General features: G+C 43.2%; 1 protein-coding gene across 4 annotated transcripts in view; it reads right to left on the reverse strand.

Annotated features, from left to right (window-relative positions):
* Nucleotides 1-27,644, reverse strand: part of SUSD1 (sushi domain containing 1) — a 92,772-nt gene that overhangs the window by 12,538 nt on the left and 52,590 nt on the right. For all 4 annotated transcript variants that reach the window (XR_009447698.1, XM_059657652.1, XM_059657653.1 and 1 more), the window contains 6 exons: nt 25,752-25,861; nt 21,528-21,720; nt 11,862-11,953; nt 10,387-10,573; nt 4,741-4,837; nt 995-1,253 (listed from right to left, as the gene is read on the reverse strand). Coding sequence is in view for 3 of the 4 variants with exons in the window: in XM_059657652.1 (XP_059513635.1) it covers nt 995-1,253; nt 4,741-4,837; nt 10,387-10,573; nt 11,862-11,953; nt 21,528-21,720; nt 25,752-25,861 (938 nt within the window). In the remaining variant the exon portion in view is untranslated. The remainder of the gene's footprint in view (nt 1-994; nt 1,254-4,740; nt 4,838-10,386; nt 10,574-11,861; nt 11,954-21,527; nt 21,721-25,751; nt 25,862-27,644) is intronic.

Consider the following 27,644-nt stretch of genomic DNA (forward strand, 5'->3'; position numbering starts at 1 on the left):
TTCTCACTTTAAATGGGTAAATTATATGGTATGTGAATTTTATATCAACAAAGCAGTTTAAAAATGAGTAAGTCACTACTGATTTTAATATGACTAATATATTTGAAACCCCTGGGGTAAGTAGTTGCGATTCAAATATGCAAGTCCACATACACATTTTTTCAAAGCTTCTTATCTCCTTTAGCATCCCTAAAAACAGGCACATGTTCCACTCAGCTGTATGAAAAGGAGGTAACAATGACATCACAGGAAAGCTTCCTATTAACTAAAATTTTTATCATAACCTCCCGCTTTATTCCCTCTGTCATAGACTCAATGTTTGTCCCCCAAAATTCATCTGTTGAGCCCTAACCCCAGTGTGATGATATTTGGAGGTAGGGCCTTTGAAACTTACAGAGTTCAACCATCACAATGTTTACTCCAGAAGACCTTCCATCCCTGGCTGACTGATCCAGGTCATTATATTTATTTATTATGTGATGAGTATTCAGTTCTACGTCTCACGGAAGAACCACAGCTGGGGGAGCACAGCCTTTCTAAGGACAGGGGAGAGGAGAGTGAGGCCTGTGCAATAGCCACAGACGTGATGGACAGTAGGGCAGGACTGAGCCTAATGTGCCCTCCCCCCTGCTTCCAGAAGAATGAGGGGAGGCTGCAGCCTGGCAGGAGAACGGGGAAGTGACAAGAGATCTAGAAATTCCTCTCCAACTCGGGCTTCCGCAATGCACTGGAAGGAGGGCGTCTGTCAGCGTCAGAGGAAGAACCAAAACCGGATCAGTCCAAACGCAGGTCCAACCAGGTCCTCCAGGAAGTTGAGACTATCACCCTCCATAGAGGTTTCACCTGCCCGTCCTTTACCAAGGCCAAGGGTTCAACACATTCTTATGGTTATTATGTGCAGTGTCCATCTCAAACACTGGAGAAACAAATGTTCAACCATCCAAATTTCACGTGAAGAAGAACATAGTTCAGAAGAGCTTTTAAAGAAATATACCTTATTCCACTCGCTTGTGATTCGTAATATAATGCAATAATCATTCCCTGCTTTCAAGGGTGCATTATAATATTTCCCGTAATACAGCCTGTCTCCAATGGAGATCTCCATGGCATCATCTGGAACATGTCTGGCCAGTAGTTCTGCAGCCACATAGCCATCGGTATGAGAAGCATTGCTAAAGAATGAGGTCGCCCCTTCAGAATCACAAGAAAATGTGCTTTGGAGGGCCAGGGGAACCACTAACACCTGATAGGAACTGGAAGGAAAAAGAAAATGTCTATCAGACTCTTGCTTAGGGAGTCATTCATTCATTCATTCATTCATTCATTCATTCATAGTTAAGCACTTGCAATGAGATAAGCACTTATCTGAGCACTGGAGCTACAACACTGGACAGAAAAAAAGTCCTTGCCCATGTGAGATTTAGTCTGACTGCTCCAACAGTCAAAGGAACTCCAGTTTTAACCTGCAGCGTTATTGCCAGATGACACTGGGCGAGGGATGTCTTCATGTTCTGGCTACCGATGGACACCAAGCACATCTTTAGCTGAGAGAAGTGGTTGTACACATCACCGCCCTGGACATACAAGCCATAAAGTTGATCTGATCAGTGATTTTTCATGTGGGCAAATAAAGCCCTGCTGTGGAAAGGGTTTAGTCGTCACGTGGAGGCTGGCTGTCCGCAAGAGTTAATGTACTAAGTCTGCAAAAAGGCTCCAGGAAATCACATGGTAACCGAACATGGAACTCATGTGATTTACATTCCCTGCAGCTCACAGACGGATAGCAAAGTTCATGTGAAATCAATGAGAAGAAGGGCGTGCACAGTCACCATGGCTTCATCTCATCTGACAACATCCCGAAACAACCAGACTGGCCAAATGTCACCTGTGTATTGTGAAACCGCTCCCTAACTGTGGGCACAGGAACACGTGAGCAATCAGGTGTCATTTTGTCATGTGTATTTTTATTTATCCCCCCAAATAGAAAACCTGTCAGTGAAAGGAAGTCTAAGAATAAAATTTCACTGAGAATGAATCACGCCTTCCCTTTCATTGCCCTCTCCTCAGTACATATCACCTGACGCTGGTGCAGTAATTGTTTGAACATCTGCTTTCTCGATCAGGCTTGAGGGCAGGTACTTGAATGATTTACTCTCATATCTTTGCAACTCCTTACCCTGGTCTTTGGCTGTGACTGACTTCCCACTAATGTTTCCTGAGTTAAAACTTCAGCAAAGAGAGAAAAACATGCATCAGCAGCAGATATGATTAGGGTAATTTCCAAAAGTCATTAGGCCACATAATTCTGTTTTAGCCATAAATGCACACTTCCTATTCCACATGCATAATGCCCCATCTCTTGCTTGCTAACGGCCCATGAGTCACTGGGCTAAGGAAAGGGAGCCCTCCCCCACAGCAGGTGTTGGGTTTGGAAAGTCTCCATTCCAAACATCAGAGGTGTCCTCAGGGCCCCGATTTCCACAAAGTGTGGGTTCACTTTCGGGCCAAGTGTTTTCTACGAAAGGGACAAGCTAAAGCCTGCAGGGCAATGAGGTGTCACTGTCATCACCAGTAAACATTTACTCAGCGCCCACTGGCTACAAGGAAACACCTGTCACACACACTTTCCTGGGGACTTGAAGGTTTCCCAGTGAATCATGGCTGCAGGGAAGAAAGTACAAGTTGCAGCAGCTCCATCCTTCCCATAAGCATATCTTCAAATCCCTCTGATCTTTCCACATAGGTGGTGCTGCTCAAGTGCAAAGTCAAGGTTCACCTGAACTATTTGACTGTGCATTGTCCATTGAAGGCACTATTCACGTGGCAGAAAGCAGTCTCCCCAGTTAGCATGGTCATAATCACCCGAGCTGCTTGATAATTATACAAACTTCTAGCCCCCCTGCGGGCACTACTGGTCAAAATCTCCAGGAGTTTCCCTCAGTGGGTAGAGCGTTGGCCAGCAGACCAAAGGGTCTCGGGTTCAATTCCTAGTCAAGGGCACATACCTCAGTTGCAGGTTTGGTCCCCAGTCCCGATTGGGGTGCATATAAGAGGCAACCAGTCGATGTGTCTCTCACATTGATGTTTCTCTCTCTCTCTCTCTCTCTCTCTCTCTCTCTCTCTCTCTCTCTCTCTCCCTCCCTCCCTCCCCCCGCACCTCAGTCCTCCCTCCTACTTTCTCTCTAAAGATCAATGGGAAAAAAATATCCTTGGGTGAGGATTAAAAAAAATCTCCAGGAGTTGACTCTGAGAATTTGTCTTGCTACTAACACCATCCAGGTGACTCCTGTAATCTGGCAAGTGTGGGAGACACCACCATTGAGAAAGCCCAGGAACAGGCCGCATCATCTACCCCAGGTCACCAAGCTAAGGAAGAAAGCCTCGGTCCCAGAGCCCCTCCCCTGCTCCACCATGTGCCCCCAGCCACTGCCCTTTATCAACAATGCATCGCACACTGGCAAAGCTGCTACTCCCAGCTCAGATCAGACACAGCAGTCAGGCGGAGGACACCACCCCACTGGCCTGCTGGTAACTAGCCCTGATGATATTGGGGGGGCAGTTGGGACTGTTTAGAACAGGACTGTTCTGGAAGGACTTTTCCCCTCTTTCTCAGCACACCCTCCCTTGAGTCACTGGAAGGATTTTTCCCCTCTTTGTCATCACCACCCTCTTTGAATGACTCACAGATCTCCACTTCCTGTTTTGGAGGCACGTGCCTGCACAAGCCATAAGGGTAGACTGTCATTGGCTTTTCTTTTTGCCTTGCATCATTATTTGTTCCAAATATCACATTTTCTCTTGCAAATGCTCTCAGGTAGTGATGTCACAACTTCTGTTGCCTTTATAACAACAGAATTACAGTGCATTCCAGTCACTTGACAGGAATCAAGAAACAGAACAATTTAGGCAACATCCATCCCAGGAAAGACCTTTGAGCATTTACTGAACGTAAACTAATGGGAAGACAGAAGAAGCCTAAGTTTCATTATCAATGGACACACAAGTGTCCCCAGGTGTTCTTTTTTATAGTATCTCATGCTTGGATTGGACTGACGGGTCAAGAGAGATAAAGCCATGTCCGTTAGGTCAAGCATGGCGAGGTATTGTTATCTCCTTGATGTATGCCTGTGAGGCAGTTGCTCATCTCTCCAGGAAACCTCTATCTTCCTCTCTTAAAAGGGGGATAATTCTGCTTTCGTGACCCTATCATGACCTTTGTAAATAAAATGCTTAATTGAACACAATGTAGTCCTCCAACCGAGATAAATTAATTCCATCCCACTACTATCTGGGATTCCAGAAGCAGTCATTAACTATGTGGTATTTTGCCCATAACTCAATACATGAGTGAATTAAAAGAATTATCCAAATGACCTTTTCAGAAGCTGCCCATCCTTAAGTAAAGGAAAATATGTACTGGTTTTGATAAATGTAATGATGCCCCTGATCCACCGCCACTAACAGATACACATGGAGATCTGAGTGCCAAGGATAATGCCTGACATGTCCCAGACTCCCAACCATTGCTTGTCCAATGATCAAAGAAATGGACTGAATTTCTTGACCTGAGCTGCCTAAATGCTGGTCTCTGGTCCTTTGGAAGTCTCTGTATTTGTTTGGAAGGGGACTGGTTGAAATTAAGGGTCCAGTCTGTACCCAACTATTCAGGTGCTGCCACCCAGACTCCAAAGCACTCCATGAGGGTTCCTGGGCAGCCCTGGAAAAGGGGCGGCTACTGACCTGATAGGCCCATTGTTCTCCTTGGCTCTCCTCAGTTTCAGGCGTGGGAGAGGCCCTCCGTGCACTGTGAAAAAATCTACTTCCGGAAGGGGAGGCTCTGAAAACATGTGGAAAAGAAGAAGAGAGTACGATCAGAATAAGTAGAAGCAGGAAGAAAGTGGTCCTCGTGGGGCCAACAAAAGGAAAGGTTTAATGTAAGAAGTGATGAGCATATTCGGGTACATGCTACAACATGGATGGATCTTGAAAACATTACCCTGAGTGAAATAAGCCGGACACAAAAGCACAAATACTGTATGATTCCACTTCTGTGAAATAGCTATAACAGGCGAATCCATAGACACAGGGAAGTAGATTAGAAGTTGCCAAGGACTGAGGAGGCTGGGTCAGGGAATGTGGAGTTACTGCTTATGGGTCAACAGAGTTTCTGTTTGGGTTGATAAAGAAATTTTAGAAATAGGTAATGGTGATAACATTGTAAATGTACTTAATGCCAATGAATTGTGTACTGGAAAATGGTTAAAATGGTACAATTTATGTAACATATATTTTACCAGAATAAAGAAGCGATACCCGAGCACTGGCAGAGGGTGGATGCTCTGGGCATTATCGTTCACTGAGTGGACAGGTCCCTATTTGGCGGAGAAGACCAGCACGTTAGACTTCTAGATCCTTTATAATCACACAGTTCTCTGTCTTTATTCTGCTCTCCCCGGCAATCAAACTCCCCAAATGGATTTTCCACTGGGAGGAGAATATACTAATTGTCTGACACTGGTGTTCTAGCATTTAACCAGAAGCTACCTTCATGTACCAGCTGCCATTCTGCCTTGTGGATGAACTGACCACTAACCGAATGCACTAGATGTGTCCTGTACATGCCTCATCTCATTTAATCTTCTAAACAATGCTATCGAGTAAATGAGATTTACAGACAGAGGGAGGAAGAGAGAAAGAGAAGGAATAAAATATGAGTATGCCCCCTTCTGGCCCTAAACTCTGCCATAATGAAATCAAGGACTGGGAGGCCAAAACAGACTCTATTTACCCAATTAGAATATACCTTTGAGGTAGAAATTCTCACTCCAAATTTTAATAAATAAAAATGTAGACCTTCCTAGATAGTTTTAAAAGCTCTATTGAAAATAGTAGAGACAGTTTTGTAATCACAAGAGGCTTAGAGCTATGATAAAGTTATACACCTGGGCGAGGGGAGGAGGGAGCCTATGGCACACAGAAACAGCTATCTGCAGGAGCAGGAGGTGAGAGGGTGCGGACAGCACTTCAGTATGGCGGAGGATGAGTCCAACTGGGTAGAGGCAGGCCATAAAGTGAGAGGTGTGGGTGGAGGTCAGATCTAAGTCCTAGAAATAAGAAGTCATTTAAAGATTCTTAGCAGACACTAGCGTGGCTCAGTAGTTGAGCATCGACCTATGAACCTGGAGGTCATGGTTCGATTTCCAGCACATGCCTGGGTTGTGGGCTCCATCCCCAGTGTGGGCTGTGCAAGAGGCAGCCAATCAATGATTCTCTTTCATCATTGATGTCTCTCTCTCTCTCTTCTTCTCCCTTCCTCTCTGAAATTTAAAAAAAAAAAAAAAAAAAAAGAACCTGACTGGTTTGGCTCAGTGGCTAGAGTGTCGGCCTGCATACTGGAGGGTCCCAGGTTCGATTCCGGTCAAGGGCATGTACCTCGGTTGTGGGCACATCATCAGTAGGGTGTGCAGGAGGCAGCTAATTGATGTTTCTCTCTCATCAATGTTTCTAGCTCTCTATCCCTCTCCCTTCCTCTCTATAAAAAAATCAATAAAATATATATTTTTAAAAAGATTCTTAGCAGATGCATATTTTAGAAGAACAATTTAGATGGCTCATTGGAAGATGAATTGGAAAAGAGCACGTGTACAGGCCATCTAAAATCTAGGTGAGCAGTGCTTGAGATGTGAGGCAAATGGTGGCATGGAGACTGAAGAAGAGGGCCAGATGGGAAGCGATGGAACAGGAAGTGGTGGAAGACGAGGAAGGGGAAGGGATCTGGGCTTGGGTTTTGGCCTCTGAGTCAGTGGTGACGACCTTCATCAAGATCCAAGGGGAAAGTTGCCCTGTGAAGTTCGACGTGCTTATGGGATTGTCCAGCAGCCAGTTGGAAACACACATCTGATTGCTTCTCAGCCTCTTGGCTAAGATCAAGTGTAGAAATACAGGTCCAGAGCTCAGCAGCACACTGTGGTGGTGCCATGGAGTCAGTCGTCAGTAGGAGAGGCTATGGTTATTTGGGGGACAGTATAAATGCATCTGAGAAAAGATGGGCCCAGAGGGAACCACTGGGCAACCCAGGCCTCTAGGGCCAAGTGGAAGAGTGAGAGTCCCTGTAGCTTTTGTTATGCAGCGCTAAATCTGGAATTTCTTCCAATGTCACCAGGTATGGTCACTTGGATTATGTATGAAACCTGTGGAATTGCTGGGGACCCCAGGAGGCGACAACCAGGGCCTCACACAAAGATGCTGAAGGCTGTTTCTAAGAGGCATCCAGAAGGAGAGTCCATACTGACACTCCCCAGCGAGACCAGCTAGGTTCCGGGTAATGGCCTGAAGCAGGGCAGGCAGTTGGCAAAGCCCGGGCCCAGGCCCCACGGGAATGTGCCCCTTCCAGTTTGAGGCTTTCTGCCCCCAGCCCCCATGCTGCCACTGAGATGCCCTTCTGTTTGTGCTGTTCTGCTGTCTCGGTAAAGGTAAGTGGCTTTTATCACACATTTCCTGCTTTCCGCCCAGAGCGAGATGAACTCTTTTCTCTGTGAGAACCCTCCAGAGGCTCTTTTAAGTTATTCCTCTGTTTGATCTTCCCTGAGATGAAAACCTCTAATTCTACTAACCTTTTAAAACCACCCGTTTCTCCCTTTCTCACCGCCCTCGCCCTCGGTAACAGCGGAACGAAGCGCTCGCTCAGCTCTGAAAGGCGCATCCACAGCCGAGCAGGAGGCCTCCGAGGCTCGGCCCAGGGCCGCCGGGCACTGGGTCTTCGGCTCTGAATGTGCCACTGCCATCAGGTTGATTCAGTCACCTGTGCTTTCTGCTCGGCCTGCGCTGGGCCTTCCCACCTGAGATTTCAACAGTCGGCTCCACCTCCCCGATGTACACGCCTGAACCTCATCACGCTCATTCTCACTCCGCCACCTTTCGAGGTGAAAGAACGCTAACTTCCAGCCATTTTCCCACGGTCCTGTTCCCCATCCCCCCCCCCCCCCCCCCCCCCCCGCTGCTGTGCTTGGCAGCTTTGTTCTCCTTTCCCTTAGCCTCGTGGCGGACTGAAACCAAATCAGATTTCAGGCAAGAAATGGGGGGTGTCTGCAGAGCGTGTACGGTGGGAGGACCCAGAAGGCGACCCTCACAGCCATTCCCGGGTGTTGACAACATCCAGCCCCTCCTAGAAGCAAAGGACAATCTGGGGCTGCCCTGTGGGAAAACTTTACAGAGTGTGGAGGACAGCAATGAAGGAGGACTTGACCTGGAAGAAATTAAATATATTCTAAAATCACCATAATTGAAATAGTAAGACATAAGCACAGGGCAGGCAAAGGAACGGAAGAAGCTAGGACAGTCTTGAAAGAGACCCAAATAACTGGAAAAAAAAATTTTTTTTTTAAATAAAAAGATAATAAATAAAGAGACCCAAATAAATAAATGAAAGTAAATAAGGGTGTGACATGAATAGTCTTCCCAAAGGTGACAGGAAACTGGCTTATCATTTGGGGGGACACTACCATGTGAATTTAGCCTTACACCACACATCCAAACCAATCCCAAATGGATCTAAGTTTAACCGTGAAAAGCAAAGATATTAAGAGCACTAGAAAACAAGAATTAATCTGATTTCAGGGTAAGGAAGGCTTTTCTTGGCATGACCAGAGGCAGAAACCATAAAGGAATCGATGGAATTGATCACATGAAAATTTTAAAATGTCAAAAAGAATATTGAAAAGAGAATTGAAGTGTAAATAGCCTGGGGGTTGTGATAGGTGGAACAAAAGATTCATTTCACTAATGTAGACAAACTATTAAAATCCATAGAGAAAAGAGGTAATGTAAGGGCAAATGTGTTAAAATTCCTCTAAAACCCACCAAAAATGAACTAAAAGAACCAAAAACAGGAGAAAAATGTATTTGTACCAAAACCAAAGTCCCAACATTATACTATGTAAACTTCAAGTAAGTGCAAGGACCTAATACACATAAATAAATATGCATAAATAAAGACACCACAGTTGTTCTTTCCTCATCCTTACCACCCCACAGAGATGTTGCCACCCACTGAAGGCAGGATCAATTGAAATTGATGGCCACAGGAGACCTGGTAGCATACACCATAAGTCATCAGACGTCACAAGGCTAGCTACATCTCCCCATCGATAAAGACTTGGCTCCCAGCAAGAAGGAACAATCTTTTTTTCATCTCTACATCTCCGTCAGCACTTAGCCCGGCTCGTTGTACATCGCCAATCCATAAATGTCCGCTGAATTAAATTGTTAAGTTGCAGCATGCCCCTCCCCCACTCCTCTGCCCCACAGAAACCCTGGTTCTGGGTTCCTGGGAGTTCCCATCAGTAAGATTTAGTTTAGTGTAAGACACTCGGAAGGGAAATCCCATTCACTTTTCTTCTGGGAAATCAGCTACTGCGTTTTCCAGGGCCGACCCCCTTCCTTGCCTGACATTTCTGGTCAAATTCAAAAGTCCATGATGTTTCTGAAACAAAGCCACATCTTTGACAACCACATGTGCCTCTAAACAAAACACCATATATTCTTCTGATATATATATATAAAAGTTCCCATTCGCGTTTTCTAAAAGCCACCGAACGGATTTCCACCTCGCCCGCCCCTCTCACCCCCTTTCACGGCAACACTTGTCCCTGTCCTTCCGCATTCCTGGAACGTCAGACCTCTGCTGAAGTCAGCAGCACCGCACCGCAGCTAGAGCGCTAGTTTTCATCCTGTTCCCATGAGGAAGGTTTTGTTTAATGTAAGACACTCAGAAGAAAATTCATTCACTTTTCTTCTGGGAAATCAGCTGCTTTGCATTTTCCAGGCCCAAATGCCTTGCCTAACATTTCTGGTAAAATTCAAAAGTTCACAATTTTCCTAAAATAAAGCCACATCTTAGGCAGGCGTACCTCTTCGTATCAACATATAAAGTTCCCTTTTTTCCTCTTTTATAAAAGGGATGGGTCCTCCCCCCCACTTTCGTAAGATCTTAACAGCTTGAATTTTTACACTTATTTAAAATTGCAAATTCTTTAAAGTAGGGTAGAGTTGGAAAACATGCTGTTGTGGGTCTCAAAGAACTTAAGCAGCTCACCAGTGCCCCCTGGTGGCCATAAGCACAAATACAGAAGGAATTGAACCAACACTCAGGTACACACTACCCAAAATTTAACCAAAGATAACATTTTGTTTCAGACATCTTTGTAAGAAATAAAACAGTCACCGTTTCAGGCCCCTTAGCACCCCTCTCCAATTCCATGTCCTTCTTCCTCTCTTTCTTGAAGTTCATCACATAATGATAAAAAGGAATACTGTCCCTCTTTACCCAGGCCTAGCCACAGCCCCGTGGTGACCCTGTGCATCCAAACACCTGTATTTGAGATGTACCTGTTATCTGGGTTGTCAGGGAGATGAGCACGGGAAGGACAGAAGACCAAGCGTAAATGCTGACACTGTAGTTGGTACCCGGGCGCAGGTCTAAGCACATCTCAGGAGCCTGGCTGCTGCTGGTGATATTAAAGGTGATTTCCTGGGCAAACTCCTCCTGATACCATCTCTGGCCCTGAATGCGGAGCTAGAACACAGACAAGTTTGCAGGTGAATCATGAGCTTGAAGGGCTAGATCTTTACCTTTCTCATGAACTCTCTTGCCCTTGACTCTAAAGTTCCTTCAAAATGTGAAATGCAGCAATAAGTAAAGATTAGAGTCGTCATACCACAAATACTGTAGTTACAATATTATCAGTGTGATAAATATATTTTTATATCAAAATGCACGAGAGGTCGAGGGCCAAACACTGGCAACTTTCTCTTTCTTGTTCTCACATACACAGTTCAATGTGAAAGTCTATTGGCAAAATTTTAGAAGCAAAGCCGAAGAACATTTCCCTAGAAAGAAAATTAAGAATCTGACATAAGGCCCTGGCTGGCGTGGCTCAGCAGTTAGAACCATCGGCCCACGCACCTGAGGGTCTCGGGATTGAATCCTAGTCAAGGGATGCAGGTTCGATCCCAGGCCCAGGTCAGGGTGCATGAGGGAGGCAACCAATTGATGTGTCTCCTCTCTCACATCTATCTCTCTCTCTCTCTCTCTCTCTCTCTCTCTCTCTCTCTCTCTCTCTCTCTCTCTCTCTCTCTCCCTCTCTCTCTCCCCCTCCCTCACTCCCTCCCTTCCTTCCACTCTCTAAAAAATCTACGGGAAAAATATCCTCGGGTGAGGATTCACAACAACAACAAAGATCTGAAGTAGGGCTTCTCCAAAGCAGGACATGAATTAGGATACCCTCAGGTGGTCTGGTGAAACCTGGGAAGGGTTTTTCTCCTCTGCCCACCCCTTTCTGACATTCCCTATACTTCCCTGTAACATTCCAGTACCTGCGCCAATACACACACACACACACACACACACACACACGCTTCTTTCTACTTAATTCCTTTTAGTAACAGCTCATCCCAGGATCTTTCACTTTCTTACTGACAACCACATCTAGCTTCCAAAGTTCCCCTGGACTCTCTAGGCAACACATTCAGACCCTTGTCAGGGACACTGGTGTGGAGAGTCACACACATGCAAAAGCCTTTGGATTCCTCCTCGGATCCTGCCTGAACATCAACTCTCAACTCTGCTCTGGCTATGTGCTCACACCCAGAACACCTCTCCTGGCTTTCTCACCAGTCCCCAAGGTCACTCTTGTCAAAAATGCAGCAGAAGCGCCCATTTTATTACTTCTGACTATAACTGTCACTATAATTCTCTTATTCGCAATGGCAGCTATGTAAGCAGATTTTTAGGTGCGTGGATATTTTTTAAACCTCCCACACAACACAAACAGCCATCAATAGAGTAACTTTCAGTAACTCACTAAATACATTTCCTCTCTATCAGCTATCTTCATGTTTCTCCATCTCAAGCAGGTTTCATTAAATATTGAAGTGTTGCTGATGGTCTGTTTAACTGCAGGGAGAAAAGAATGAGAAGTCATTGGACACCCTGTACAAAAATACTACCTTTTCATTTTCCAAGGATAAGCATTTCCATAGAATGATTTCAGCAGCATTTTAGTTTACAAATGAGTGGTAACACACTTTTACATTTATGTAAAATCAGCCCTAATGAAAGATGTAGGATTGCAAGATGCCCAATCAGAGGATCCCTCTTAAAAATTATTTAAATCTGTCCTGCTGCTATGACTCAGAGGTTGAGCATCAACCTATAAACCAGGAGGTCATGGTTCACTCCTAGTCAGGGCACATACCTGGGGTTGTGGGCTCAATCCCCAGTAAGGGGCGTGCAGGAAGCAGCCGATCAATGATTCTCTCCCTCCCTTCCTCTCTCTGAAATCAATAAAATAAAATAAAAACATGGTTGTTTTTTTTTTAAAAAAATGATACTTTTTAAAAAACTATTTAAATATCCAATTTTGCTGCAAACTCCCTTGGTTTACTTAAGTTAAAACAGCAACTCATTGTACCAGCTTTGGAAACATCACTTATACAAATAAGCATCAGTTTGCAATTCTGAGCTGAGGGCCACGTTTCAGCCCCGAGCTGAGAATCGCTCTGTGAGGGCCTGAGCATCCCTATCGTAAGCAGTCAGGCTTTTCATGATGGGAAGGCTTCTATGTTGGGCTTCCTCATCTCTGATGATCAAAGTACTTGTTGGCCTCTGCTCCCTTTCATGGTAATCAATCCAAAGTTAGTTCAGATCTAGTACAGTGTAACAAAGAAGCAACCTCCACCGCCAGCTTTTTAAAATAAAGACTACTTTTCAAAACTCTGCTATCAGAGGTCTACCCCCTTCAATAATTATCCCTGTCCCTAAAGTGAAAAAAAAAAGAGAGAGCAGGCTTGCTAAGAAGTCTCATAGGAACACTGTGATAATTAAGACGTGATAAAGACAACTCCCACAGCATCTGAAAAAGAAGTCTCATGAGAGCCAAGCCTTTATGTGTAAGCCCCTGGCCCGACAGGTTCCTACGAATGAAGCCAAGTTGGTCAACGTGAGAGTTCTTTATGGACCAGGTGGCTTTGCCCAGAGAAAACCTGTCCCACAGGTCACATGCTATCCTCTAAATGTTGTAAGACCGAGTAGGTAAGAAGGTATCGATGATTCAGGATAACATACCTCACTTCTGGATAGAGAAGATGGTTTTAGAGATAAGTAATAGTGGCCCAAGGAACCTCACACTGATGACACATACAAAAATGAAATAACTTCACTACTATTTAATCAGTTCCAGACTATACAAAAAGGTGGCAAGTTTCCCAGTTCATTCACTATGACTAGATAATCACACACCCAAACGGTACAAGGATGGCACAACCAATCGCTGAACACACTATGCCAAACTCACTTATAAATACTAAAATCCAAAATAAAACATTAGCGAATAGGCAGTAAACCCAAAGTACAATACACTATGATCAAGAGAGAGTTATTCTGGGAATACAGAGATGATCATTATTGGGAAAGCTATTAATAGATGAAAAGAGAAAATAACATATGGTTATTTTTATAATTACAACGATGAATACATTTAATATTTAGTATTAATACATTCCTAACTAAAAATCTTAATAAACTAGGATTTAATTTGATAGAAACTCCTTAATTTAAAAGTGTTTATTAGAAGCCACCATGCTTATAAAACATTCTCAGTAAAACAATGAAGCAATTTCTAGTAAAGTTAAGAACAATACAAGGATGCACGGTCTCATAGCTATTAGTTAGCATTAGTCAGAAGATTCCAGACAATCAGAAAGAGGCAAGAAAAAAATGAGCTATAAATACCAGTAAGAAAGAGAACAAATGACGCAACTGCCAGTAAATCTAAGAGAATCAACTGAAAAACAAATATAAAATGGCTTGAAAACAGAAAAACAAATATGGGAGTTTGGCAAAGTGCACACAACCACAAGAACATAGAAAAACTAATAGTTTCTTATATAGCTGCAAGAACAAGTATGGCAGGCTGAATAACGGCCCCCCCAAAGAGGCCCACACCCTGGTCCCTGGAATCTGTGAGCATGCTACATCACCTGGCAAAAGGTCTTTATAAATGTGATTAAAATAGGGAGATTTTCCTGGATTAGCCACATGAGCCCAAAGTAGTGACAAGGGTCCTGATAAGAGGAAGACAAGAAAAGCAGAGTAACTGTTTAGTGTGGCTCAGTTGGTTGAGCACCATCCTGTGCACCAGAAGGAGGTCTCCAGTTCAAATCCAGGTCAGGGCACATGCCCAGGTTTCAGGCTCAATCCCCAGTAGGGGATGTGCAGGAGACAGCCAATGGATGTTTCTCTCTCACATGGATCTCTCTCTCTCTCTCTCTCTCTCTCTCTCTCTCTCTCTCTCTCTCTCTCTCTCTCGTCAATTAAAAAAGAAATAAAAAGGCCCTAGTCTGTTTGGCTCAGTGGATAGAGCATCAGCCTGCAGACTGAAGGGTCCCAGGTTAGACTCCAGTCAAGGGCACATGCCCAGGTTTCAGGCTTGATCCCCAGTAGGTGGTGTGCAGGAGGCAGCCAATCAATGATTATCTCATCATTAATGTTTCTATCTCTCTCTCCCTTTCCCTTCTTCTCTGAAATCAATAAAAATATATTTTTAAAAAAGAAATAAAAAGAAAATCCAGGTTTGAAAAAGATTTGTGGACAAAAGCAGAGATTAAACTGATGAGCTTCAAAGATAGAGAATTCCACCAGGAATGAAGGCAGGCTCCAGAAACTGGAAAGGGCAAAGAAATGAATTTTCCTCTTTTTATAAGATAGTAAATTTGTGTTGTTTTAAGCCACTAAATTTGCAGTAACTTATACCAGCAATCAGAAAGTAAAACACCAAATAAAAGACAACAGAAAAATTAAAAGATCCCTATTCACAAGAGAAGACACCATGAACAGCCCCGGTTGGATAGTTCAGTTGGTTAGAGTGTCATCCCAATATACTAAGGTTGTGGGTTTGATCCCTCAGTCAGGTTCAAGTTCTTTCTTTCACACTCTCTCTCAAATAAATAAATAAAACCCTAGCTGGTTTGGCTCAGTGGATAGAGTGTCGGCCTGTGGACTAAAGGGCCCCGGTTCGATTCCAGTCAAGGGGACATGCCCGGGTTGTGGGCTCAATCCCCAGTACAGTGCATGCAGGAGGCAGCCAATCAATAATTCTCTCCCATCATTGATGTTTCTCTCTCTCTTCCTCTCCCTTCCTCTCTGAAATCAATAACAATATAGTTAATGGATAGATAGATATTTTTTAAAATATTTTTTTAAAAACCACACCACAAACAAACTTCCAATACCTGGAAATAAATCTAACTAGAAATGTCCAAGAGTTGCAGGAAGATTTTTTAAACTTTTTTTCCTGAAGGGACAAAGAAGAAAACAATAAAGAGAGAAATGACACATCTGTGAACAGGAAGGCTCGCAGGTGAAAAGAAATCAATTCTCCACCAATAAACCTATAAATGGATTGCACTCCCAATGGTGATTCCGATGGGCCTCCTTGAAATGTGGTCAGTTTACACATTCATTCAGTGACTATTTAGAAAGTTCTCACCATGTGCCAGGCATGCCTTAGGGGCTAAGGATAAAGTGGTGAACAAAATCCCTGCACCTCATGGAATTCATTCTAGTTAAAAAGGCAGAAAATAAAGTTACAAATAAATAAAAATATCATCTTGTGGGCTAGTAAAGACTATGAAGAAAAGCACCATAATGGGACAGCTAGAATGCCCAGGGAAGGCCCTCGGAGGATGTGATACATAAGTAGAGACCTGAAGGATGTGAGTGAATGAGCCACCAAGAACGGAGATAGAAGGGTCACACCGAGGGCTCCAAGGTCAAAGGCCCAGATGCAGGAATCAATTGGGCACACACATTCAATAGAAAGCAAAACTGCTAAATTCCTTTGGGAAAATTCATGAGAATAGCAAAGGGAAAAGCTATTGAAAGAGGACACAGCAAGGTATCAGTACCTATTATAAAGGTATAACAGTGTTTCTCAACCTTTTTTCATTATAGTCCTATAAGCAGTCCTTTTTATTTTTAAAAAATATATCTTTATTGATTTCAGAGAGGAAGGGAGAGGGAGAGAAACATCAATGATGAGAATCACTGACTGGCTACCCCCTGCATGCCCCCAACTGGGGATCGAGCCCGCAAGTATGTGCTCTTGGCCGTAACCAAAACCCGGGACCCTTCAGTCTGCAGGCTGATGCTCTATCCACTGAGCCAAAGCAGCTAGGGCCATAAACAGTCTTTTTTTTAACACCACAGAAAATTGTGTTTCTTAGATATTGTGTGTATACTATGCTTCATATATAAAAAGAATAATTTTTTTTTTTTGCCCCTCAATAACTAATTTTTGCCCTCCTGGAGTGAATTTTGACCCCTGAAGGTGGTATCACCCCCATTAAGAGTGCTATAATAATTAAACAGTTTGTAACTACTAAAGGTATAAGTGAAATAAATAGAGCAACCCTGGCCTGTGTGTCCCAATGGTTGAGCATCAAGTTTGGTTCCCAGTGAAGGCACACGCCCAGGTTCAATTCCCAGGAGACGGCGTGTAGGAGGAAGCCGATCAATGATTCTCTCTCATCATTGATGTTTCTATCTCTCTCCCTCTCCCTTCCTCTTCGAAATGAATAAAAAATATATTTAAAAATAAATAAATAAATAAATCGATCAATGAAACAAAACAGAATCCAGAAATCTATCTATGCATGGGAATTTATAAACAGTGAAATTTCAAATCAGTGGAAAATAAATTGAGTTGGGAAATAGTTATCCATAGAGATAAGCTAATATTGGACTCCCACGTGGTGTTGGGTATGCACACGTAATGGTACAGTAGTGGTGGGTCTGTAATCCCTCCTGCTCACAGGAATGTGGGAGAGCAACTCTGCTCTGTACTCCCTTAGTACCTTGCAAATACCTCAACTACATTTTGTCTTTTTTCCATTGATTTGTAGAGAGAATGGGAGGGATAGAGATTAGGAGGGGAAGAGAGAGAGAAACATCTATGTGAGAGAGACACATCGATTGGTTGCCTCCCACAACCACCCCGATTGGGGCCAGGGATCAAACCTGCAACCCAGGTACATGCCTTTGACCAGAAATCGGACCCAAGACCTTTAGGTGCAGGGGCCAATGCTCTAACAATTGAGCTACCGGCCAGGCCTCAATTACATTTTATGTATTACTATTGATCCTTGTCTATCACCCCATTGAACTGAGAGCTCCTCCTTCATCGTGTCCAGGACAGTGGCAAGCACAGCATTTCTAGTCGTTTAAATGAAAACAATCAGCAATAAGGGAAAGGCTAAGCACCTCATACCATATTAACCCAAGGGAACAGAGGAGCTCTGAATAAGACATATTAAGTTTCTGCCCTTAATATGTATTTCATCTAGGAGAAGAGTTACACCCTCTATCAGTATGACAAAAATTCAAGAGAGTGCATAGCAAATGTCATAAGGTAAATGTAAGTAATAATTAACATTTGGCAGATGCTTATTGTGTATTAGGAATTGTGCTGGTTCTCCATAACCCATTCAGTCTCACAAGTCTCTGAGACTCCTGATAGGAGAAAGGTACTGCTTCTGGGAAAGAAGAGAATTAAAAGGAAGGACTTGGTGTCCTTGGGAGACTACGTGGTGATGGGGAAAAGGAACTCAGAAGGAAATGCAAGATTCCACAAGGCAAAAGAGAATCCCAGAATAGAATACACAATTCAACCCCACCCTCACCAAAAAAAAAAAAAAACACAACAAAAATATCCTCTAAAGAAACTGCACTTCACTCAATGACAGAAGAGGGCACTCTTGACCTAGAAATTTTATTAATCCTTTTAATTACCAATTATGTCTAAGGAATTGATAGACATTAAGAAGAAACTTTATTACAAAGCCACTGTTCTCAAAACTGCCTGGTACTGGCACAAGAACAGACATATAGATCAATGGAATGTAATAGAATAGAGAACACAGAAATCGACCCAAACCACTATGCTCAAATAATATTTGACAAAGGAGGCAAGAACATACAATGGAGTCAAGACAGTATCTTCAATAAATAGAGTTGGGAAAATTGGACAGATACATGCAAAAAAATAAAACTAGACCACCAACTTACACCATACACAAAAATAAACTCAAAATGGATAAAGGACTTAAACATAAGATTGGAAACCATAAAAATACTAAGGGAATCACAGGCAGCAAAATCCCAGACATAAGCCAAAACAATTTCTTCACCGATACAGCTCCTAGGGCAATGGAAACTAAAAAGAAAATAAACAAATGGGACTACATCAAAAAAAAAAAAGCTTTTACACAAAAAAAGAAACCATCAACAAAACAACAAGAAAGCCCACTGCATGGGAGAACATATGTGCCAATGTTATCACCGATAAGGGTTTAATCTCCAACATTTACAGGGAACTCATACAACTTAAAAAAAGGAAGATAAACAACCCAATAAAAAAATGGTCAATGGACCTAAATAGATACTTTTCGAAAGAAGATATAAGGAAGGCCAAGAGACATCTGAAAACATGCTCAAAGTCACTAATCATCCAAGAGATGCAAATCAAAACGACAATGCGGTACCATCTCACACCTGTCAGAATGGTTATCATCAACAAATCAACAAACAACAAGTGTTGGAGAGGATGTGAAGAAAAAGGAACCCTTCTGCACTGCTGGTGGGAATGCAGACTGGTGCAGCCACTGTGGAGAACAGTATGGAGCTTCCTCCAAAAACTAAAAATGAAACTCCCATTTGACCCTGTGATCCCACTTCTAGGAATATATCCCAAGAAGCCAGAAACACCAGTCAGAAAGGATATATGCACCCCTATGTTCATAGCAGCACAATCCACCATAGCTAAGATCTGGAAACAGCCTAAGTGCCCATCAGCAGATGAATGGATTAGAAAACTGTGGTACATCTACACAATGGAATACTATGCTGAGGTAAAAAAGAAGGAACTCTTGTCTTTTGCAACAGCTTGGATGGAACTAGAGAGCATTATGCTAAGTGAAATAAGCCAGTCAGAGAAAGATAAATACCACATGATCTCACTCATTTGTGGAATATAGAGAACAACATAGACTGATGGACAGGGACAGATCCAAAGACAGAGAAACAGCAATCAGACTATTAATCCCCAGAGGGAAAGTAGGGGAGGGTGGGGGTAAGGGGAAGAGATCAACCAAAGGACATGTATGCATGCATATAAGCCAAACCAATGGACATGGACAACAGGGGGATGAGAGCATGAGTGGCGGGGGGGGCGGGGGAGGAGGATGGGGGTTAATGGGGAGGGGGGATGAGGACACATTTGCAATTCCTTACCTAATAAAGAATTTAAAGATAAAAAAGAAAAGAAAAGCAAGAGAAAGGATATGAAAGCAAACATTAATGACTCAGAGGAGGAGTCAGCAACTTTTTTTCTACAGAGTCAGTTAGAAAATATTTCAGGCTTTCTGGGCCCGTGGTCGGCAAACTGCAGCTCGCGAGCCACATGCGGCTCTTTGGCCCCTTGAGTGTGGCTCTTCCTAAGCCTTAGGAGTACCCTAATTAAGTTAATACCAATGTACCTACCTATATAGTTTAAGTTTAAAAAATCTGGCTCCCAAAAGAAGTTTCAATCATTGTACTGTTGATATTTGGCTCTGTTGACTAATGAGTTTGCCGACCACCGCTCTGGGCCATAAGCTCTGTTACAGCCACTCAACTCTGCCTTTGCAGCACAAAAGCAGTCACAGACAATATGTAAATGAATTCTTTATTTACCCCATGAGGATGGTCCTACCTAGCTGGATCTACAATATCACTATCTTTTTTCTTTCTTTTTTTAAAATACTTTCCCTGTTTTGGACACATTACAAATGATTGGGTATACCAAACCAATTTCTGGCTTGACCAACTGCAAGTATGAACTTCTCAGGCTAATGGTTTGTAAGACAAGTAGGCAGACTTCAGACATAACTCCTCCAACAGAGAACAGTTATATTTATCATTTTGTGGGAAAATATAAGAAACAATGTTAAATTATTTGTGGTCTTTGACTATCTTTTGTTTGGAGTTCAATTCTGTAAACAGGAATCAGCTATGGGGGATGTTTTATAAGGTCACTGTAGAGCTCAAATGATGCATGCAATCCGAAATCTGCATCATAAACTACCCTCAGGGTTTTCTACCAGGGAATAGAGAGAAGAGTGCTCTATCCCCCCCTTCTTTTGATTTTAATTCACAGTGAATACCTGAGCTGTGGTCAAAGAAGCTGCTTTTCTTATTATTGGGCACATTCATAGAATGCTCCGTGTGACAGTGGTTTTCTCCACACAGATGAAGTCAGAACCTCTTGGGTGGAATGTGGATATCATCATCATTCTTTGTTTCCTCCTTTTTAATTAATTTATATATTAAATATATTTTTATTGATTTCAGAGAGGAAGGATAAGGAGCAAGAGATAGAAATGTCAATGATGAGCGAGAATCATTGATTGACTGCCTCCTGCACATCCCACACTGGGGATTGAGCCAGCAACCCGGGTATATGATCTGGCCTGGAATGGAACCATGACCTCCTGGTTCATAGGTCGATACTCAACTACTGAGCCATGCTGGCTGGGGATTTTTAAATTTCTTTTTAAAATTCTTTCTTGTTGAGAGTATTACAAATGCCCCCCTTCCCCCTCCATTGCCCTACTCCACCAGGTTCCCATCCCACCCCAGGCCTTCATGGCACTATTGTCTGTGCCCATGGATTATGCATATATGCATATAAGTTCTTTGATTAATTTCTTCCCGCTAAGAGCTGCAGTGAGTATGAGAGGGAGACCTCAGGAAGACAGGAGCAGGACCCATCCTCTTCTACTGTTTACCTTTAAAGGGGGCAGCCTCTCCACCTGGTTGGCCATAAATTTGTCTGGGAAACCCCAGTAGATGAAAGAACAAAAGGCCTTATAGAGATTTCTGTGTCCCTTCCCGCTAGGGGGAGCTGTGGAGTTGATAGAGCTGGCCTCTCTGTGGCATCCTCACAAGGCCATGGGGCCTTTCTAAGGAACCTGACCTTCATTAGGCCACTGTGCTCTATGGGGGTTAATGCGCTCACACATGGTCTGCTCAGGAGGCCTCTCTGTCCTGCCAGTGCTGACGTAGTGCAGCTCACATTTCTGATCCCCTGGAAGTTAGTTCTAGCTGTCTATAATGACTACCCTTAGGCTCAGCTGCCTCAAGTTTGGGGTGAGAGATAGGAGGCTTCACAGAATATCCAATCCATCACTACAGGGGAGCTCTGAGTCCAACAGTCCATTCCTGGTCTGTACCTCTATGAGCCAGCACCCCCCTGTGTGGAAGGGGAGAGGTGGTAAGTTTCAGGCACCCTCATCCCCAAAGTTGGTAGTTTATTAGGACTAGAATCCACATCTCTTGACTCCCAGACTAGCATTCTTTGTGGCCCCCACATCGTACAATTTTCATACTTCGCCTGTGGTCCTGGGATACTGAGCAGAGGGGCATGCAAACCTACCTGCAGGTGCGGTTGTTACCATTACTTGCACTGAGTGCTGCTCCGGCGACCCCAGCAGGGTGATAGTCGCTGTGTAATCAGTTGCCGGGTACAGGTCCAAACACACGACCGCTGCTCGTTCCCCCGTTGTGAAGTTAAACGATGCTGCGTGATAAAAACCACTCAGATACCACCTTCGGCCCAGAATTTTAAACTGTCGTGAGATTAAAAGAACGCATTGCATTACCTTTTCTGCTGGCTTGCAGCTATCTAGACTAGAAGCAAAATAACTATAAAGCAAGAAGTTTCCTTCTATTGGTTCTGACCCAGTTAGAAGTATGTTTAATGTAATAGCACGCGAACCTGGGGAAGGACTTTACAAAGCTGCCCTACCTAGTCTATGCGACTTCCCCCTCAAACAGCTACAGACTAAGCTTAGCATGCACAACTTGCTCATCAGATGAGCCAGATGTCTGGCTATTCTCAGATGATCCCTTAATGCCTACCCAGTGAAGGAGATTGCCCTGAAGCTGTTGGGCAAAATTATTTTAAATTCTTTTCATTCCTAAGAAATCCATAGATAAGCCTCAAGGAACAGTTTTTAAACTTAGGAGAACTACTTCAAATTATGCATTCAAAGCAACTGTGCAATGTTACTTCACTTGTTCTTTTCTAGTTGAGCTCTGATAAAAAAAAAAAAAGACAACAACAAAAAACCAATGATACCCCCTCCATCACCAAACTCTGGTTGCAGGTATAACATAGGGACTTACAAGGGCAAATATATGTGAGGGTCCCAGAAGTAATGTAATGTGATCAACCCTTGAACGGTCAGTATGCGTTAGCTGGGTGTTCATGTGGTTAGTGTTTCCTTTGATGCTCATGTTATTGGCTATCCCACCCGCTATCCTTCCTCATCATTGTTATTCTTCCATAGTCATCCAACACTCATGGGAGAGTCCTTACTCCCCAATTCCCAGCATTCTCTTGTGTAATTTAAATGTTTTTATACATAAGTCATCAAAACCTGGCCTCAGAGTACCTTGAGCTCAATGCTATGAAGTTCTTTCACTGAACTTCAGTGACTCAGATCCACAGTCACATCCTAGACTGTGTCATCATCAGAGTTGCTCCACCAACATCTCATAATCTCCTAATGATCTGCACTGCTCACTCCCACTAGAGATGATCTCTCTCAAGAAATCCCTCAAAATTTCCTCACTCATAATTTTCTTTCAAGTTCTAGCCTGTTTTGCTCAGTGGTCACGTGTTCGATTCCAGTCAAGGGCACATACTTTGGTTGCAGGCTTGATCCCCAGCCCTGGTTGGGGCACATGCAGGAAGCATCCAATTGATGTGTCTCTCTCATATCGATGTTTGTCTCTCTCTGTCTCTCCCTCTCCCTTCCACTCTCTCTAAAAATCAATGGGAAAATATCTTCAGGTGAGGATTAACAAAAACAAAAAAGAAACAGAAGATATAAAAGTAAAGAACTAGGATGGTAGAGTGGGCCTGAGAATTTGTAACTTTTGGCTGCCAAGGGTCCATCTGCTTGTTCCAATAGCACTGTGGTTTCCTATTGGGAAAGCACCACTTTAGTGTGAGCATGAAAGCATATGATTCTCAACAAATACTTCTGTCATCTTCAAAAAAATTCTGTATTTTAAAACGTTTTTAGTTATTGTCATGCGTAGATGCTCTATCTTAAAGAAGCTGATTTTTTGCCTGAGTGTGTCTGTGTTCATACCACACATATACAGTATGAGTTTTTCACTCAATATTTTTTTTTGAGACGTATCCATGATGAATTATTTTGATCTAGGCTATTCATTTTTAGCACCTATATAATATTGTTTTATGACTGTATTATAAAATGGCTGAGTAGCAGTAATTTCAGATGATTCAACCAAACATCAAAATTCTCTATTTTCCAACTGATGAACTTTTAAGTTATTTTCAATATTTTATTATTGTAAGCAATGATGTAATGAAAATCCAATTATATATCCCTTAAGTGCAAGTCAAAAATGTCTCTAAGGTACATACTAAAAAGTAGAACTGCTGGGTTTTAGGGTGTGTACAACTTCTTTTTAACTATGTGGTATTTTCTTAACCACATAGCTAACCAATTGTCTAAGAACCATTTATTTCTGTACTCATCTGAAAGATCATTTTTTATCCTATATTAAATTATTTGGGTACTTGAATATGTTTCTAGGCCCAGTGTTCTCTCGAATATGAAAAATTGAATATTTCACTCACCTGCGTAAAATCCTTCAGTGCCTCCACACAGACATCAACATAAGATCAACACAGAAAAGTACACGATACAGAGCTTTTCATGATCTGGCCACTGCTTAGACTTGCGCCTCATCTCGTCCCACTTCCCCTTAGTTTCTCTGTTCCCCAAGAGAGTCACGTGCTCTATTACTCAATTTGCTACTTTGCTTGCCAGTGTGCCCTTCTTCACCCTCACCCACCTCTTTAACTGGTTAATTCTTGCTCATTCTCCTTGATTCAACACCATCTTTACTTCTTGTTTTTAAAAAATTGTACCTGGTCACACACACATATACACAATATCCTATTCATTTATTTACTTTTTATAAAATCACTCATTATGTCATATTATAATGGTCTGTTTAACTGTATAATTAGTTTGCAACAGAATTTCCAGGTCCCAATACATGATACGCTTTTGGTAAGTGACTAATTAATTAATTAATTAATTTTCATTTAATACTTAGTCTACTCGTTGCCAGATGATTTGCTAGGCACTGAAAATATGGCACAAAAATAACAAATCTCAGTTCCTGCCTGAACTTATTCATAATTTTACTTGAGATTTGTAATGCATAAAAAAGTCAAGTTAAATGAGGACCAACAGCCATGCAATAAGTTTCTTTAAAAACCCACATCCAAGTGTGAACTTAATAGCAAAATAAGCTGCAATTATTAAATGCACTAAATTATCAACACTAATAAAAGAGAAAAATGGTAATTGGCGTACGAGCTACCCTTTTCATTGGCTAATCAGGGCTATATGCAAATTAACTGCCAACTAAGATTGGCAGTTAACTGCCAACAAGATGGCGGTTAATTTGCATATGTAGGCACAATGCAGGGAGGCGAAAGGGAAAGCAGGAAGAAGCCCCCTGCCACTGACAGTGATCAGAAACCCAGGGGGGAGCTAAGAGCTGAGGGGCAGGGCAAAGGCGGCCCTGAGGCCGCCTTTGCCCTGCCCCCCAGCCATGATCAGAGAATCAGGTGCCTTTTCCGCCCTGGCCAGTGATAGCAGGAAGTAGGGGTGGAGCCAGCGATGGAAGCTGGGCACGGTCGAAGCTGGCAGTCCCGGGAGCTAGGGGTCCCTTGCCTGGGCCTAAAGCGAAGCCCACGATCGTGGGGCCACTGCAGCTGCGGGTCCCCGCTGCCCGGACCGGACGCCTAGGCCAGAGGCGTTAGGCCTGGGTAGGGGCGGAGCCTGCAACCGCAGGGAGCTGGGGGTCCCCTGCCCAGGCCTGACACCTCTGCCGGAGGCCTCAGGCCTGGTCAAGGGGGCGATCCGGTGATTGGTGATCGGAGGGTGATGAGGGTCAACTCCTCTGGCCGAGGCATCAGGCCTGGGTGGGAGGCGGAGCTGGGGATTGGGGGGATATGATGGTCCCCTTGCCCAGGCCTGAAGCCTGGGTCAGAGGCGTCAGGCTTGGGCGGGGGGTAGAGTAAGCGATCAGAGGGAGATGGGGGTCCCCTGCCCAGGCATGATTCCTGGGCCAGAGGCCTCAGGCCTGGGTGGGGGCCAGAGCCAGTGATCGGGGCGAGATGGGGGTCCCCTGCCCAGGCCTGACACCTCTGTCAGAGGTGTCAGGCCTGGGCAAGGGGCCGATCCTGCGATTGGAGGGTGATGGGGGTCAACGCCTGAGGGCTCCCAGTATGTGAGAGGGGGCAGGCTGGGCTAAGGGACACCCCCCCCCCAACACCCAGTGCACGAATTTCGTGCACCGGGCCCCTAGTAATACATATAAAATACCAGACAGGGAAAATGATAGCAAGTCACCAAATAGGGTCTTCCTTCAATTTAGTCCCTCACTTGTATCCATCTCACATCTCATATCCACTGCTAGAAACAAAAATCAAGCTGTCTAGAATTGCATTTCATGTGTGGTTTCAAACTTTGAATCCTCACTTAGAGAGCACCCAAATTTTTAAGTGGCCCAATTCTTTAATAAATAACATAAAAGATCTTACTTGGTACATTTGTTCTGATCCAACTTTCCTAGAATGCCTGTTCAATTTCAAACAAGTTTCATTAAATAGTGAGACATTGAAAATTCCATCATCTTCTAAGAGATCATCTTCTAAAAAATAAGAGAGAACATATGGAAAGGTTGCATCATCTTAGCAAAACGTATCGTGGCTAATTACAATTGAAATTTTGACATCTTAAGAGAGCCAATAGGATGTTTAACAGCAAGAGCATTGCATTTGGCTTCAAGTCCTGGCTCTACAACTTCTTAATTGTATGAGCTTAGCTAACCCACTTAGCCCCTCTGAACCTGTTTCCTAATTTGTGAAATCAAGTCATCCAGTTTGCTTCTCTTACATCATAGGCTATTGAGAGTACCAAATGGAAAAAAAACGCATTTAAAAAAATTGCTGTAGGCTAATAAAGCTGTGGTATTTTTAGAAAGTTAATCCTATCACTTAGATGGTCCATAAGTAAAATGCCAAGTTTTAAGCATAAATGGCCAGAAAAGTCTGAGACTAGGAAAAAGGTGAATAAAGGCAAAGGCCATGGAATAGAACTCTCAGAGTGAGTGTTTCCAACCTAGAAGATGATGAGAAAGTAGGTGACTAGTGAGATGCTTGTTCTCACAGCAGACAGTATTTCAGGAGAGCTACTCATATGAGTACTAGGACGGTAAAATAATCAGAAACAGACTAATTTCACCCACTATACAGAAAAAAGTAATTTCATGCCTCCTGCAGTCGAATTCATTCCGTCAATGCTCCATTTTCTTAATGTAATCAAAAGAAGAGGTTGGTAATGAATAAAGAACTCACAAAGAGTCTGGGAGTACCACAGCTAATTTTCAAGGAAAAGCAAATTTCCTACCACACAAGCCTGCGTGTTTTCTACAAGTGAGAAAAACTTTGAATGTCTGTCAGAGGGAAGCTTTTTATAAACACCTTTTATGTATATTTCTCCCACAGGAGTCTCTGCTACCTAAGAAGTAATGATGATTACAGTAAATTATTCTACTCAAAATCAGGACTGTCCACAGAATTGTAACCGTCACGGGCATTTGCAGCACAAGGCAATTAGCTGGGAGAAAATATTCTTGGCTGTAACTGGCAATGTGGAAACACGGTTATGAGAGAGAATCTGAAGGCCTATCACGTGTTCTCCTTCATCTTCACAGCTTTTATGTTAAAGGTTTCCTAAGGACCTCAGAAATAAAAACTGTCACATGTATGCAAATGACTTCTTGGCACATCAAATGTGTGTTAAGAAATATCACATGTGGTCAATGTACACAAACAGAACATAAAGCAAAACTGCCGTCTGCATAGCTCCCATCTCCATAGGATTGTCCCACTTACAGCCATTATCATCTGAATCCAGGGGATGATGGCAACGTGAATAAAGGCATCTGGTTCCCACTTCCCACCGCAATCCAGAGAGAAGTGACTGAGGATTGTAAAACTGGGTCAGAATTTGCATCTGGGTTGGGAAGAAGGGTGGGATGCCATACAAAAGGCAGAAACATGAAGACGGTTCAGCTTAGCACCGTGTGGAAGGGAGCGGGAGAGAAAGAAAGACACTGAGAGATACTGTGCAACTTGCCTTCCAAGCAAAGGATATGGTCTCAAAGCCTCAAAGGATGGAGCTGGAGGAGGAGCAGTGTCCACAGAGGTGGGCGCTGGAAGCTAGAACAGGCCACAGGACAATAAAGTGATGAATTCCCCATCTGCAGCCATTTATCCCAGAGGTTCCCAATCCTAACTGCACATCAGAATCCCCCAGACATAGCAGATCTAAAGTAAAGGTTGAACATCTTTTCTTTTCCTTGTTTTTTTGTTTTTTTTTAATTCATCAAGCAATCTGATAGGCAGACGGAGTAAACAGTACATGTACTA

This window comes from Myotis daubentonii, chromosome 11, assembly GCF_963259705.1.
Source record: "Myotis daubentonii chromosome 11, mMyoDau2.1, whole genome shotgun sequence".
In the NCBI taxonomy this organism is placed as follows: Eukaryota; Metazoa; Chordata; class Mammalia; order Chiroptera; family Vespertilionidae; genus Myotis; species Myotis daubentonii.